Source organism: Truncatella angustata (genome assembly GCF_020726525.1).
Source record: "Truncatella angustata strain MPI-SDFR-AT-0073 chromosome Unknown BKA67scaffold_10, whole genome shotgun sequence".
Lineage (NCBI taxonomy): Eukaryota > Fungi > Ascomycota > Sordariomycetes > Amphisphaeriales > Sporocadaceae > Truncatella > Truncatella angustata.
Window position 1 is genome coordinate 2289220 of NW_025763390.1, and position 15013 is coordinate 2304232.

At 50.5% G+C, this 15013-nt stretch overlaps 5 protein-coding genes across 5 annotated transcripts; 4 read left to right on the forward strand and 1 right to left on the reverse strand.

Moving 5' to 3' along the window:
- The first annotated feature begins 468 nt into the window (after positions 1–468).
- Positions 469–2950, forward strand: BKA67DRAFT_584391 (putative methylmalonate-semialdehyde dehydrogenase). The gene has a single exon (XM_046104146.1). The coding sequence runs from the start codon at positions 656–658 to the stop codon at positions 2519–2521; it is 1866 nt and encodes a 621-aa protein (XP_045952979.1). The 5' UTR covers positions 469–655; the 3' UTR covers positions 2522–2950.
- A 137-nt stretch (positions 2951–3087) lies between these two features.
- On the forward strand, positions 3088–4746 carry BKA67DRAFT_664303 (uncharacterized protein; the record flags this gene model as incomplete). The annotated part of the gene is made up of 1 exon (XM_046108347.1): positions 3088–4746. One exon carries the CDS (start codon positions 3088–3090, stop codon positions 4744–4746), a length of 1659 nt encoding a protein of 552 aa, XP_045952980.1.
- Positions 4747–5840: 1094 nt separating this feature from the next.
- BKA67DRAFT_664304 (histidine acid phosphatase-like protein) lies at positions 5841–7344 on the forward strand (the record flags this gene model as incomplete). Its single annotated transcript, XM_046108348.1, has 2 exons — positions 5841–6468; positions 6524–7344. The coding sequence occupies 2 exons, from the start codon at positions 5841–5843 to the stop codon at positions 7342–7344; spliced, it is 1449 nt and encodes a 482-aa protein (XP_045952981.1).
- A 463-nt stretch (positions 7345–7807) lies between these two features.
- Positions 7808–9778, reverse strand: BKA67DRAFT_664305 (major facilitator superfamily transporter; the record flags this gene model as incomplete). Its single annotated transcript, XM_046108349.1, has 6 exons — positions 7808–7878; positions 7937–8104; positions 8167–8992; positions 9050–9481; positions 9558–9661; positions 9733–9778. The coding sequence occupies 6 exons, from the start codon at positions 9776–9778 to the stop codon at positions 7808–7810; spliced, it is 1647 nt and encodes a 548-aa protein (XP_045952982.1).
- Positions 9779–10294: 516 nt separating this feature from the next.
- On the forward strand, positions 10295–10911 carry BKA67DRAFT_664306 (uncharacterized protein; the record flags this gene model as incomplete). Its single annotated transcript, XM_046108350.1, has 2 exons — positions 10295–10366; positions 10468–10911. The coding sequence occupies 2 exons, from the start codon at positions 10295–10297 to the stop codon at positions 10909–10911; spliced, it is 516 nt and encodes a 171-aa protein (XP_045952983.1).
- Between the last annotated feature and the right edge of the window lie 4102 nt (positions 10912–15013).

Genomic DNA, 15013 nt, shown 5'->3' on the forward strand with positions numbered 1-15013 from the left:
AAACCTTACCACTATGCTCGATACGTAGCTTTATACTGTTTATCGTCGGATTTGGTTCGGCGTCTGTACCGCTTGCATACTGAAACGGATGACAAGACATGTATACAAAAGGCTCCTGAACCTGCTCGTGCTTGGGATTACCCACAATGGAGATTCGTGGAGGTGATTACTGTTACGGAACAGACCACCTGGACTTGGGTCCGAGCATGGTAATGTAAGTGTTGCGTTGATGGCTTATGCAACCTACTCGGACAACCAGGGGGACGACCCAAAAAGCTTTCAGTTATATTGGATGTGACTATCTGTCCGAATACAATCATGATAGCGGTCACCGTCGTGCCAATTTTGGCAGTCAGATGTTTAGCATGTTGAGGGCATTGGGAAAATGACCGACGGACAAGCTCTGACCAGCATTTGATTGAGCCGGCGGAAAACGATTGACAACTGATACAGTGTAGGACTTATGACATTCGCTAACTCGGTCATAGGCGGTTGGCACCGGGGAAGAGCGCTATACCCCGCACACTAATGTGCTAAACCCGCGGCTTCATGTCCAATGTTCCAGTTATCGGTCCCCTGCTGCCCCTGGTAGCGGTGCTTAGCGGTGATAAAGCATAGAGTAGGCTTGCTATCTTAATTACATGCACTCGACCACATGACGGGGAGGCTGGTCGCGACAGGAACGACCTTGCTCAAGGACAAAAGGATATTTGCCAATCTGACCGATCAGACTACCTCCTCCTCCTCCTCCTTATCTAGCCTCTCTCTCCTTCCTTTACGATACAATACAATGCATCGTATATCTGCAGCACGAAGCATCTCCGCCCGCGCTGGCCGCACCGCATCTCAACTCCGACACTCCACACAAGCTTCAATACCCGCGGCGTCACCCAGAATGACCTCCCGAGCAACCAGTGCTACGCGGCGCCTTGCTGCCACCGCAGCACACCTCCAGTCGCGATCGTACTCCCTGCAGTCCACAGCCACCTCCTTCCCCAAAACTCATGACAAAATCTCACAGCCCCAAGACACCCCATGGTTTATCGACAATGAGTTCAAGACGTCGAGCACCGACAAGTGGATCGACTTACACGACCCGGCCACCAACAACCTCATTACCCGAGTCCCTCAATCCACCGATGCCGAGTTGCAGGCCGCCGTCGACAGCGCCCAAAAGGCTTTCCCCGCATGGAGGAACACGAGTGTCCTGGCGAGACAGCAGATCATGTTCAAGTTCGTGAACTTGGTCAGGGAGCATTGGGATCGCTTGGCTGCTAGCATTACCTTGGAGCAGGGCAAGACCTTCGCCGATGCCAAGGGTGATGTGCTCAGAGGACTACAGGTTGCTGAAGCTGCGTGTGGCGCACCCGAGTTCCTGAAGGGCGAGGTCCTCGAGGTCGCCAAGGACATGGAAACCAGGAGCTATAGAGAGCCGTTGGGTGTCACCGCTGCCATTTGTCCCTTCAACTTCCCCGCCATGATTCCCCTTTGGAGCATCCCCCTAGCCACCGTCACCGGCAATACTCTTATTATCAAGCCATCTGAGCGGGATCCAGGCGCCGCCATAATCCTCGCCGAGCTGGCCCAGAAGGCTGGCTTTCCTCCAGGTGTTGTTAACATCGTCCACGGCGCCCACAAGACGGTGGATTTCATCCTGGACGCCCCCGAGATCAAGGCTATCAGCTTTGTCGGTGGTAACAAGGCTGGAGAGTACATTTTCACCCGTGGGTCAGCCAATGGCAAGCGTGTGCAGGCAAACCTCGGTGCCAAGAACCACGCAGCAGTTCTGCCTGATGCCAACAAAAACCACTTCCTAAATTCCATTGCCGGCGCAGCATTCGGTGCCGCTGGCCAGCGATGCATGGCTCTCAGCACCTTGGTCATGGTTGGCGAGACCAAGGAATGGCTACCAGAACTGGCAGAGCTCGCCAAGGGTCTCAAGGTCAATGCCGGCTTTGAAGAGGGCGCAGACCTAGGTCCCGTCATCTCGCCTCAGAGCAAGGAGAGGATCGAGAGCCTCATTGCGAGTGCAGAGAAGGATGGTGCGACAATCCTACTTGACGGCCGTGGCTTTAAGCCTGAGAAATACCCAAACGGCAATTGGGTAGGTCCGACCATCATTACCAACGTGACACCGCAAATGAAATGCTACACCGAAGAGATATTTGGTCCGGTGCTGGTCTGCCTGAATGTTGAAACTCTCGACGAGGCCATCGAGCTCATCAACAAGAACGAGTATGGCAACGGCACTGCTATCTTCACCAAGTCTGGTGCCACGGCCCAGAAATTCCAGAAGAATATCGAGGCTGGTCAGGTTGGTATCAACGTACCAATCCCTGTGCCTTTGCCCATGTTCTCCTTCACTGGTAACAAGAAGAGTGTCGCAGGTGGCGGTGCAAGCACTTTCTATGGACGTCCTGGTATCAACTTTTACACCCAGTACAAGACGGTCACGTCCATGTGGGCGAGCACTGATGCTATCGCGACAAAGGCCGATGTTGCTATGCCTACTCATGACTAAGTACTGCCAACATATGGGAATGGTTTGCAATTCGATATGGCACAATGTGTATATAAATTTGCCATGGTTCTTGTGCATGCAAAAGTATCGACTCCAGTAGGTACGGAATTGAAATGTCAAGCAAACAAGTCGTTTCGTATATCACCACAGGTTGACAAGCACATTACTCGCAATTGAAATAACGTGCGAAATGGACGGTGGGATACTCCTGGGGGTCACCTTAAGCCCGTTCCGTTGTCTGCCAACCGTGTAATATAAAAAGGGAATTCAACCATGAATAGAGCAATACACTGAAAGTGCATAATGCAAGCAAGTATTAAAGCATCGATCGTACCACTTTGTAGTAAAATTGTTGGGTCTTGTTTGACAATAAAGGTTTAAATGAAAAGTTTAGTGTAACAAGAAAAATAAATAAGGACAAGTGCTGACTATTCACAGCTATGTAGGCTGAAACACTGTTGCATCGGAAGGAGTAATAATGCTAACTCAGCTAAACCCCGTGGATCCATCTGCAGCCTAACATTGCCATTGCCACCTCGAACTTCAACTTGTCGCGCACACCAACAATGGCGGCCGACGAACATCCTGAAATAAAACTCAAGTATGCACGAAGCCACGACGGACGTGCCATTCATGGCGAAGCGCAAATTATAAACCTTCCAAACGATATATTCCTGCTCGTTATCTCGTACTTGTCACCAGAGGATAATATCATCTGCCGCCGCGTGAATAGGGCTTGGCAGCAAACATTCAGCTCGGAAGATGTTGCTTTGTACTTGCTGAGATTGCATTTCCCACGGGCGCTGGAGATGCGGATGACAGCACCCTTCTCGAAACGGCCAGATTGGGTTGCCATCTTCGGAAACGTGGCGCGGCGATATCACCATCTCCGCGCCGCCAAGCCGCATCTCACGGAGAAGATCAAGGTTGCCAGAGAAGACAAAGGCGGTCAACGGTATCACGGCATCACGCCTTGGAACAGGTTCCTGCACTTCAACGAGTACATTGCAACTTTTGCGCACCGCGACCCGGTTTGGTGTATGGACAACGGCCTACTGATATACCTTGATACTGACGGATGCTATATTGCTTACGATCTAGAGTCAGAGGCCAGGCTCAAAGTACCATTCGAAACATCGGGCAAGACAGTGAGGCGTATCCGTTTAGCATGTAGAGTGCTCATTATCGAATGGTGCGAGCGTGAGCCGTACCATCAGTTGAATGACAGGGAAACTGTTCATCGGCATTTTGCTACGGCCTTTGATGTAGAACGGTGTCCACCGCGCTCATCTTCAAAATCTCCCAAATTGTCTGTGGTGCGATCGATATCAGAATTGTCAGACTGGACCATCACACTTCGCTCAGAATGGAAAATACACTTCCTCGGCCTGCCACTAAATCGTCAGGATCGCTTCTTCTCAGCGCATACCGCCACTCATTATGCTCTATATCTCTGGCAGCCCAACAGATCCCCGTGGGGCGAAGGAGATCCTCTGGAGCAACTTACGATATGGAATATTTCATTTCCTTCCCAATATCGCCCTTCCCACGATCCGACAGGGATGAACAAGCCTGATCATGGTCTGGGACCACAAGTTATTCAGCGCTTTACTTGGCGAGATTTGGATTTCCTGGGCCTTCGGCAGAGGGATACACCGTCGTTCAGGGAAATCATGCTCGATGATCAGAACGTCTATATTCATGAAGAGGAGCATCGCTGGCTTGCTGGTCCCCAGTCTTCTCTCAACCCTCCACGACACCATCTGGTTCGGTGCACCGGTATCCCCATGACCGGCACCGGTCCAATATGGTTCGATGAATGTTGTGCTGACGGTGATGTTCACATGTCCTTCTGTCCGCGTGCCGGTTCAATAGCCCGGCTGGACGGTGATGACTTTATGTCCACATGTACAAAACATAGGCCTGCTTTCGCTCCCTGTTGGCGTCATGAAGAATTCCCGTATCTAACTATTAGTGAAATGATTGACTCTGCAGCAGGCGTCAGGATTGTTGCCAGACAGTGCTTCATGGTCGAAGCCCTCTCTGTATTCGTCATGCCACGAATCAGCGTCAAGGAACAAGACGAAGATGGCCATGAAAATAGTGAAGTCAGGTTCACAGACGACATGTGGGGCGAGCTGATGGGGAAAGGGCGAATATGCGGTGATGAGCGATTTCTCGTCGGAGAGGATATGGAGGGCATGGTCACAATTATGCGCTTCTGATCCGTATGTGGATCGTGCTCTCCGCTATGGGCTGGTCCAGATGACTCTTGGAGTAGATCGACCAGATTGCTCAAAATCCTATCCATGCTAAGTGGGTAGAGAACCATACGTTTCAAAACTTTTCAATAGAAGCACATTGCTCTAGAGCGCACATGTTTCGAGGGCAAGCCCACAGCAGGCTCGGAAGGGTCACTAACGATAGTCGACTCAATGTCAGTCCGCGATTAGACCTGGGCAGAATAATTTCCACAAGTCCTCGGACACTCTCAATTAACCTAGTGCGGGTTTCGCCTGGCTTTATATAGCTTACGTTTGAGCTAGAATAAGTCACCGAAAAATTGGTATTTGAATTTTATTAAATACCTTATTAAAGAGTGTTCAGGCCTCGGATATCTCATAATATGAGTTAGCTACATTCGAATACCGTGTCGTGGCCATAGTTATAACTGAAGATGGCAAGTTTTGGGCTGCAAGCGTCCGAGGACTGATGGAAGCCGTTCTGCCGGGGCCGGGCCAGTAGGATAACTCACCCGTACACAGACGAATTATCAATCTTATCTCCACCGGATCGGTCTTGCCCAGGCGGCATCGGCATTAGGAAATGCTCGGAAATACTAGAAACAACACCCAATTGTTGCAATGAATGATCCTTACCCTGGTCAAGGTCGACACTCGACTCGCATATTTCTCCACAATATACTGTGCCGCTAACACGAACTCTGGCGTCTCTTCATGTGGATGACAAGCTTTTTTTATAGTTTCTGAGATAGCCATTGGTCGAGCAATACTGCATGTAACCTCAATGGCTTGGGATGCCTGACCGAGTTCCGTTGTCGCCCGACCCAGAGGTGTGTTTTTGCTGGCTGGATGCCGCGCAACAGAGAGATGTGATGACAGTGACGGGGGGTCCTAGGCGGGGTATGCAGAGTTGAGACGGATCTTATATCTTAGCAATGGAAAAGGATGCCTATGTTTTCTTTTTCTTTGAGTTCTGCTAAGGGCTTAGTTATAAAGCTCTCACGACTTCGCTTGCTGCGCCTGTTGCTGCATCACTCATTCGAGAGCATCACAGATAGTCACACATTTGTGTCAAAATGGCAGGAAAGCTCGCGACTCTGGCACTGGCCGCCATTCCGGCTGTAGGCGCCGAGACAATCCTCGGTGTATACATCTTCTCACGCCACGGAGATCGTACACCTAAGGCTCTTGCCCCAGCCAATTTGACGTCTTTGGGCCAGGAGCAGGTGTATTCGTCGGGTAACTACTATCGTAACAGATATGTTTCCTCGGACGCTACCTCGCCCATCTACAAGCTTAGTGACGACGTCGCTATTGCTAGTCAGATGATCGTTACCTCACAGGTCGACACAGTGCTGCAGAACTCCGCGCAGGCCTTCATGCAGGGCGTGTACCCGCCCGTTGGTACTCTTTCGACAGAATCCCTTGCCAACGGGTCCTCCGTTGAGGGAGCGCTGAGTGGATATCAGTACATTCCCATCAACGCTGTCGCTTCGGCATCGTCTTCGTCCAATGCCGAGAACAGCGGCTGGCTCCAGGGCAATTCTGGGTGCGGTAACGCCGTTGTCAGTTCCAACAACTACTTCAGCTCCAGCGAGTACTTGGACACGTTGGCCAGTTCCCAAGACTTCTATACCGGTCTGCTGCCCGTCATCAACTCGACCTTCAGTGAAAGCCAAACCAGCTTCAAGAACGGCTACACTAGTAAGTGATTCTCCAGAATACCCTGGGCGTGAACTACATAATAACGTATGAGCAGTCTACGACTACATTCACGTAGCCACCATCCACAACTCCAGCATTCCTTCCGAGGATTTGCTGACCAACGCCACTCTCGACGAGCTCCTCTGGCTTGCCAACGCACACGAGTGGGGTCTCGCCTACAACGAGACTGATCAGATCCGCGCCGTCGCAGGCGCAACCCTGGCTGGCCAGATCTTGACGCAGCTCAACACCACGCTGACGGGCAAGTCGAAGCAGCCCTTCGCTGCGCAGTTCGGTGCCTACGCATCATTCATGTCCTTTTTCGGCCTCGCGCAGCTGCAGAAGGTGTCCGACGATTTCACGGGCGTCGTCGACTACGCCTCGACCATGGTGTTCGAGCTGGTGGCCGACTCGGATGACGTCTCCTCTTCCTCGTATCCCGCCGCCTCGGACGTGTCCGTCCGCTTCCTGTTTGCCAACGGCACGGCCGCTCAGAACGAGCCGCAGGCGTACCCGCTGTTCGGCCAAAACGATACGCTGCTGCCCTGGAGCACGTTCGTCAGCGAGATGAACAAGTTCGCCATCGCAGATACCGAGGACTGGTGCACCGCATGTGGTAACTCGACAGGTGTGTGCGCGGAGTACGCCAGCAGCTCGAGCAGCGGTAGTGGCGATGGTGCTTCTACCTCGTCAAGCTCGACCTCCGGAAATGGCATGTCGCTGGCTGTCGCTGGTGTCATTGGTGCCCTGGTGACGCTAGCGGTTATTCTTGGTATCGAAGCTTTGGTGTACTTCTTGTCCGGTCTTAGACTGGTCAAGAAGTCCACACTTGCTGCTGCGTCGGCCGCCGGTGGCGCTGGTCATGTCAAGGCTTGAGCGGTGAGGGCAAGGCCTGGATGGGAGATGGAGGTTGGCAAGACCAGAGGAGGATGCGATTAAGCTCATTTCAAAGCGTCTACATGATGTTAACCAGGTGCCATTTACGATAACGAGTCATAAAAATATAGTAATTCTTGCAGATAACACGCTGCCGGTCATCAATTTTCGAAACGAGTCTCACTCCACAACGTGGCGTTCTATGTCATTCCATGTCATCGCTTTGTTGGGTTCCGATACCGCTACTGCGATCTTCATGGTTTTAATTTCTGACACTTGCCGTTCAGATCCTACCACTGGCTTAACTGGAGTGGTAATATATTTATTCGAGTATGTGTTCAAGAGCACTGTGTGGAGTTGCCTTATGGTTGTGGTTCACTACTGTATCGTGTTATACAGTACTGCTGAATATTGCCATCTTTTAGGATACAAGCACATCGAGTAGATTAACCATGTAATTGTACTATCTCAGGCCGGTCAGCTTGAGTAAATCATGCCGGTGGAAAAAACTGCGGTTCCTCTTGCCAAATATGTCTATACAGATAATCATCAGCTCTCTCTACGTGCAATACAAGAAGATCAGGGAACTTACACATTGGAATGCTCAGTAAGCAAATCACGAGCTGCACTGAAGCGAGGATCAGAAATGTTTTCTTAATACCTCCATGGACGAGCCAGCCATATGCTTTGAACGTGAGCGCGAAGCTAAACATGTTCTTGAAAATGATTAAGCATGTAAAACCTTCGACTGCTAGGTCGCCTACGGGTGGGAGGTCAGTTGTGAGTCTAGAGATGGGAATGCGCGACACTTGTGTAACTCACGGTAAGCATCAACGATGTACAGAGAGCTAGCCACGGCTCCAATGACCATACCACAGACCTCGAACCCGAAAAACATGATAGGCACAGCCCAATGATACTCGCCTGCCAGCGTGCCTTCACTTGTAATGGCAAAGCCGTACAGGCCCATGCACCCGAAGATGAGCTGTGGAATCACAAGGAGTATTCGGAACTCTGGCTCGTAGACACCGCCGTTGCGTTTCGTCAGGTACTTGGCGCTCCAATCTGAGAGGAATCCGGCTATCAAGAAACCGAGTAGAGCACCAATGAACGGCCCGACATAAGCATAACCAGTCGCGACCTCGTCCCAAAATAGCGGTGGTCCCAAGAATATGGCTGCAAGAACGACGCCAATAAAGACCGTCCAACCGATCAATGCGCCTTGTATCAAGCAAGCCCACAGGAACGCCGGCTGGAAGAAAAGTGGGAACGGCCGGAAGAGCAGCTTGAGGAAGTTCTCGTCGGTCTTTCGACCATCAAACGGAGCCAGCGATTGCCAGTATGTTTTCTTGGCTCTACTGATGGTAGCCATATTCTTTGGAGTGCCCTTTGTTTCCTTGGTGGGCTGGTTGTGAAGCTCCTGGCCCCCAGATGCTGTAGTATCCGTGTTCAGGGCTACATCACGCCTGAAGGCTGTTTCGGGACAGCAGAAGATGATGGCGAAGAGGCACACAGCGCTGAAGATGGAGACCAGATAGAAGGTCCACCACCAACCAATCGTGTGGGTGATTTTCCCCACGACAATAGGGGTAAAGAAGGCACCGCCAAACACTGCCAAGTTGGTGAAGGCCATGCGCGCACCTCGTTGCTATCCCCACCGGTCAGTGATGAACGCATTTGAAAGCTTCTCCCTCCCAAGACTTACATGCACAAAGTACAAATCTCCCACGGCAGCATTGATAAGCGACTCAAAAGGTGCTGTGCCCACCCCTTGGATGATTCTGGACCAAAGCAGACTTGTATAATCCTTCCTCCTCCCAACTGCACCTGCCCAAGCACTAGATGCTATAACTAGCACGGCGCCGAATAAAAAGGCATGCCTCTTGCCCCAGATCCTGCTTGATGGGACAAAGAACATGCCGGCGAAGCCAACTCCAAGCAGGAAATACCCGGTTAGGATGGCAATCCATGTGAAGTCCAATGTGAAGTAGAAAGACAGCGTGAGAGTATTAGCCGCTAATATCGGACCCAGCGCTGTCGCAAAAATGGCTGTTACTGAGAGGATGAACGTGATAAGGTCGCGCCTCCATAATGGCCAGTTCAGGGGATCGTTTGGGTCGTCGGAGGGTTGCGGGTGCTGTGTCGCATCGTACAGGGTCAGCAAAATCATGTGGAGCATGGTGGAGATATGCCATAGTATAGTAGTCACTTACCAGTATGATAGGAATAGGACCGCTTCTGTCGCATTTCAATCCCCTCGCATCCACCGTAGCAGCTGTTTGCGGTATGTCCGGATTATCAAAGTATCGCGTTGTCCCTTTTGGCGCGGTATTAGCATGTGCATCGGATCGTGAGGGGGTCCTCGGCCCAGCAGCATATTATACGAACCAGGAACATGGTCAAGGACCTTGTCTTCCAGGATACCGAGTCCCATCGTAGGTGAACGACTACTGACGTGAGTCGCAAGACCGACGCGAATGCACAGGACAAACTTTTGGTGTTGCTCGCCACGTCGCGGCTGCTAAGGCTGTAATGCAAAGCCAAATGTGAACCTTGAGATGCAAAGCTGAACTTGGTGGCGCATGCACGTTCCCCAATATTGTATGGTGTGTCTAGTTTAAGACGATTTAGACGTACAAGCGGCAGACGAAGAGGGGATCCTCACTCCCCCAGACATTAAATTCTGGTTACTATTGGTTGGAAAGCTCTTCCCGGCCATCGCTAGAGACCTGGAAATGGGGGAAGCTTGTCAATGATATTACTGCTCCCCTCACAATGCAATGAGCTGTTATGCACCCGATAATCCCAAGCTGTCCACTCATTGACCTTGTTTTCCAGCTCCTGAACGTTCCATCTTTCCTTCTCCCTTGCAAAGCTTCGGATTCGAGACCTCAAGTTAGTTGCCCATCGTCTCAAGGAATTGGCTGATTGCCAACTATCTACCCTGATGATGAAGGTTTATGTTCTTTACTTATCCCTTATGGGTCTGGTGGCTAGTCAGTCCGGTCTGCCACAGTGTGCTGTAGGTCCTAAACATTTATCCACATTCTCACTTGGGCCGCAGAAAGCTCTGGTCAGGCTATTCGTTTTTCCGTTTGTGACTGACACAGTCTTGCGATACAGAGAGATTGTTTGGCCAAGTTCACATCAGGCGCCAGCATCGGCGGTTGCGCTCAGATCGATGCCAAGTGTATCTGCTCCCAGCAGGCCTTCCTTAACGATATTGCATGCTGTCTAGCCTCTGTATGCAGCCAGTCCGATCAGCAAGCCGCCGTCGACTACGCCGTCAATCTCTGTGCGGCTCAGGGCGTCACTGTCCCTTCCGCCGTGTCCTGTTCGTCAACATCAGCGGGTGCATCAACGGCTATTACAAGCTCTTCAGGATCATCGACTATCGGGGCCGCCAGCAATACCGCTGTAACCACTGCCATTACCAGCTCAACGGCATCAGCTGCAGGATCATCGACGACGACGACAGCTAGCCAAAATATCGGTAAACAAGGCAATGGAGGGTCTGGAACCAGCGGAATCATTGGCGGATTGCTAGCAGTCTTAGCTCTCTTTTAAATCTATCCCAGACATAAAACCGCGATCGTGCTGGCCATCCAGCGCTTGGCGTGATCGCGGATGAGGCTTGAACGATTCGCGCAGGTTTAATTGGCGATTTCGCCATCACTATATCCAGTTGGGGCAATGAATCGCTTATGTTTTGGTCAGGGTGGGAATTTTGAAAGGCTAGTAGCACACGGTCTAAACCCTTCCTTTATCTTTCGTCGTTGATCCAATAACATGGCTCTGTTATATACTGCACGTCTAGGCTTTGCAGACGTAGGTTGTATGGTGGTGAATGCTGTTAATCGTCGGCATGCTAACACACTGATTATACTTGTTTTGGGATCCATAACTTGGAGGAAATAGGGAAACCGGGATGGTAAGATTGACCGCAGGCGGTCACACTATTAAACGATTGTTGTGCTATAGTCGGGGACTTGTCTGACATAATTAGAATCAGAAAAAGTGATGACTGTTAAAGGTGATTCCTGCGAAACCCAAGCACCCCCAATAGTGAAGTCGCTGCTTCATTCAACACCATACTCGGCCGAATGCGTATGACACGCATGATGATATTTTAGTACTGAAGTGGTTACTGTGTACTAGCACAGCATTCGGTCAACAATTCTATCGCTTCTAGGGATATTAGGATAGACTAGACTAGCTCACTTTTCGGCCTCGTGGGATCGAGTCAGGTCTTGCGCGGAGGCTTGCTCATTGTTGTTTGGGTGGACATGTCTTCATGCACCGAAAACATCATAGCTGCACAACATACTTGCCCGTCATGCTACCCGCTGTGGAGACTATTGCATTACTAACCTGGACGAACGATCAGAAAGTCCGACGGTAGTAAGTACATATGATACCACGGAAGCCGAGCCCGTACCAACTCTTGCGAGTATAGAGCAATCGTTGAATGCGGGATTCTTTCCAAAAGGTCGGGAAAGTACCCCGTGGCCATGATGACCGATACAGTCTATACAAAGAACCCACAAGGCCATACGTTGCAAGGGGGAACTAGCCAAAAGATCCGGTGCCAGCTTCGGGATTCATTGCAGTGTAATCGAACTCACCCGAAATGGACTTGTCCTGGTAGCTTTTTCCGGGCCATGTGTCAACCTCGAGGTCCAAATGGGTGTGGCTTTGGAGTAGCTCAATCTTAGAGGCGTGCCTACGTGGATCCAGGGTTCAAGCCGCCAGTATCCATATTTGGCTGCACTCTGTCGAATATTACCGGATATTACCGGCGCAGGTTCTTACAGCGTGAACCTGGAATCTGGAAGGCCTGCTTGGCCTGGAATGCCTGGAACGTGGAATCTGTGCCGCCACGGCACTACCGTAGTGGCCTTCGCGGAGCCGCGAGTCCAGTCCGGGCAACGAGCGGCCAAAGGCGCTGCGCCGCTCAGAATCGATGGTGCTGTCTGTGCAGACAATCTCAAGTCGACTGTGCTGTTATGCTACTTCTGATTTATAAATCCTTTATAAGGTCGCCGGACCTCGTACGCTTTGCCGCATCCGACAAAAGCAAGATGGGACGATGTGCTCGGACGTTGCAGCAAAAGCAAAAGGGGATATCGGCAAGGACAAGGACAAGGACAAGGACAAAACGTTGATGACGCCCAAACGATCGATTCTCGGGTAGAACAAAATGGGTTCAGACAGTGCACTGGCATCAAGGTTGTAATCGAGAACACTTGGCCAGCGCTCGGCTACCATCAACTGAGGCGGTAATGGCCACAGCTTGATGATTTTGTCCGCCCAGGCTGTGTGTGAACTATGAAACGAGTCCTAACGATGGCTTCTAGCTCTTGTGAGATCAGCATTGCTATCACCCAAATTGACACAAGTTCTTCTGGGGGCAGGCAGTGCCAGCACGTCTAGCGTCAAGGTAGTCTGTTGATAGACAGACTCAACTTTGATATTTAAGTAAACGTGAGTTGAGGTAGGCTTGAGGGAAAAATCGGTACAAAGTACTTGTGTGAAGTGGGATGTCCCCCGACGACCCTCAGCTAATAACATGGAAGTGTACGGATCCGTATCTCGGGTGCAAAAAACTGTAACGGTAGTATGAGACCCACAGCCACAAGGACCCGCACCTTGTTCCTGTCATCAAAAAGCTTTCAGGTTGTTGGCTCTGCTTCAGGTCTCCTGGTCAGCCTTAGAAATGTCTGTCTACATACATTGCAACCAAGCCTCATCGTGTCGTGCCAAGTCAAAGAGTTCCTCAGCAGCAATTTAGCATCAGCCAATCTGCTCCTAATATGGCTTGACCGTCATAGACACCCGCCCGTCCTGCAACCGTACCAAGTACTTCTGTATGTATTGTCAGTTACAGATCCACCTCACGAGCTTCTACTCTTGATCTAAACGCAACTTCAGAGTAGAACTGTCGGACATACTGTATTCAAATTCAACTCCGAGACAGGTCCGAAGGGCATATAGGCCCCCAAACCAGTTTCGCATGTGCAACGTAAAGGTTATGTATCTACCGATCGGGTTTCAATATCAGACCTGAGTGTACTTGACTTGAGTATTACTTAGTGCTGCTCACGTGTCAGGCGTTATCAGTCAGGAATTACCTCATCAACCGCAACCTTCGTTAATACCAGGTTGATTGCACTATGTTAGACTTTGAGCTAGGGTTAGTCACTTTTCGTCACCTTGGCCATGTCAATGGCTGCCAAAATTTTCATTTACTGTGTACATGTGTTCGGTGCCGCTAATACTGACATGGCCATTGGGTCAAGTCGGCTCTCGGCCTTCACTTCAACGTCGTAGCATCAACGAGCTGTCAGTCCGTATGCGGTAGATGTCAAGTTGATTATGACACCACCTGGACATGGTTTGATTGGTTGGTTTTGTTGATAGATGAAGGACATGTCACATCCGATCAAACGTCGAGGCTCTGATCATTGACCTGGAACCTGCATAGGTGGGGTCACACCTTGACCAAACAATTTCATGTGCGAGACCGAATCGGTATAGGACGATAGACGAAGTCAATGCGCTCACAGGTGCATACGCATGTCACGCGCGACATAATATGTGCACATATAGTTAAAACAGCCTACTATGTACTTTAGCTAAAGGCATGTGTCGTACCAAGTAACACAAAAGCATGGCAAGATACCGTCCCGCTTTCAGTTGCAGTCAGCACATTCCAAGCGAGATAGCGCCTGCTAGGCGGGGTCGGAGTTGGTCGGCGGACCGCATGGTATAGTCGGCTACGCTCCAAAGTCCTTTCTCTCTTCACACAAAATCCAATACCAGATATTGACACTCTTGGCTACTCTTCCACGGCTCGACTCTGAATATTGATCGATGGGGCAGATACCATGTGAGAGATCAAGCGCACTGTTTGGCCGATGCCGCTTACCCGACTCGTATATACATGCTACTACAAAGTACAAAGCAAATATATGGGTCATCAGGTCGTTGAACAGTCTTCATCCAAGCTCGGGCGTATCTCGAACGAAACGAACAGGCGAGCAGCCATCTTTCCAACTCACAAGATCAAGACACGAGAATATATGACTTTTTCACATATACTGTCCAACTCCACATTGCTGTGACTTCGGTGACATAAAAATTCAATTTTTTTTTTGGTAGGTCCCACTTTGTTGAGTGACTTACAGTCAAATAAGGCCTGGCCCGTACTTCCTTGCGTAGCACGATACATTTGTGATGTGACTTCATTGCGGGAAGAGCCGCCACTTGTATGCTCTTTACCCTGGTAGGTAATCCCTTCGCCAAAGGAGGATCTGAACACGGCCAAGTAACGACTAGATCCTTGGTTGCATATGCGTGACCATGGGACCAACAAGACTTGGAGCTGACGTCCATCCGAGCTAGCGCTACCTGTGCTGTTGGTACGTACCGGAGTATTCACAGTCGTCGTCGCAAGATTGCAACATTGAAGGATGACCAGGCAGCGATCTTTAACAAGGAGCCGCTGAAGGTTGCATTCGTTCTGTGCGCCTTATATATCCGGCGTGGCGATATTGCTGTTGAGCACAGGGTTCATATATTAAGTTACCTGTCACGGGCTCGGAAGCAGAAACACTTCCGCGAAACAAGGGAAATGCTACCAAGCACATACAATGTTGCCGCCGTCAAG

Bases quoted from the DNA above. Each gene is read 5' to 3' on its own strand.
- BKA67DRAFT_584391 (XM_046104146.1), top strand. From the start codon at position 656: ATGACGGGGAGGCTGGTCGCGACAGGAACGACCTTGCTCAAGGACAAA.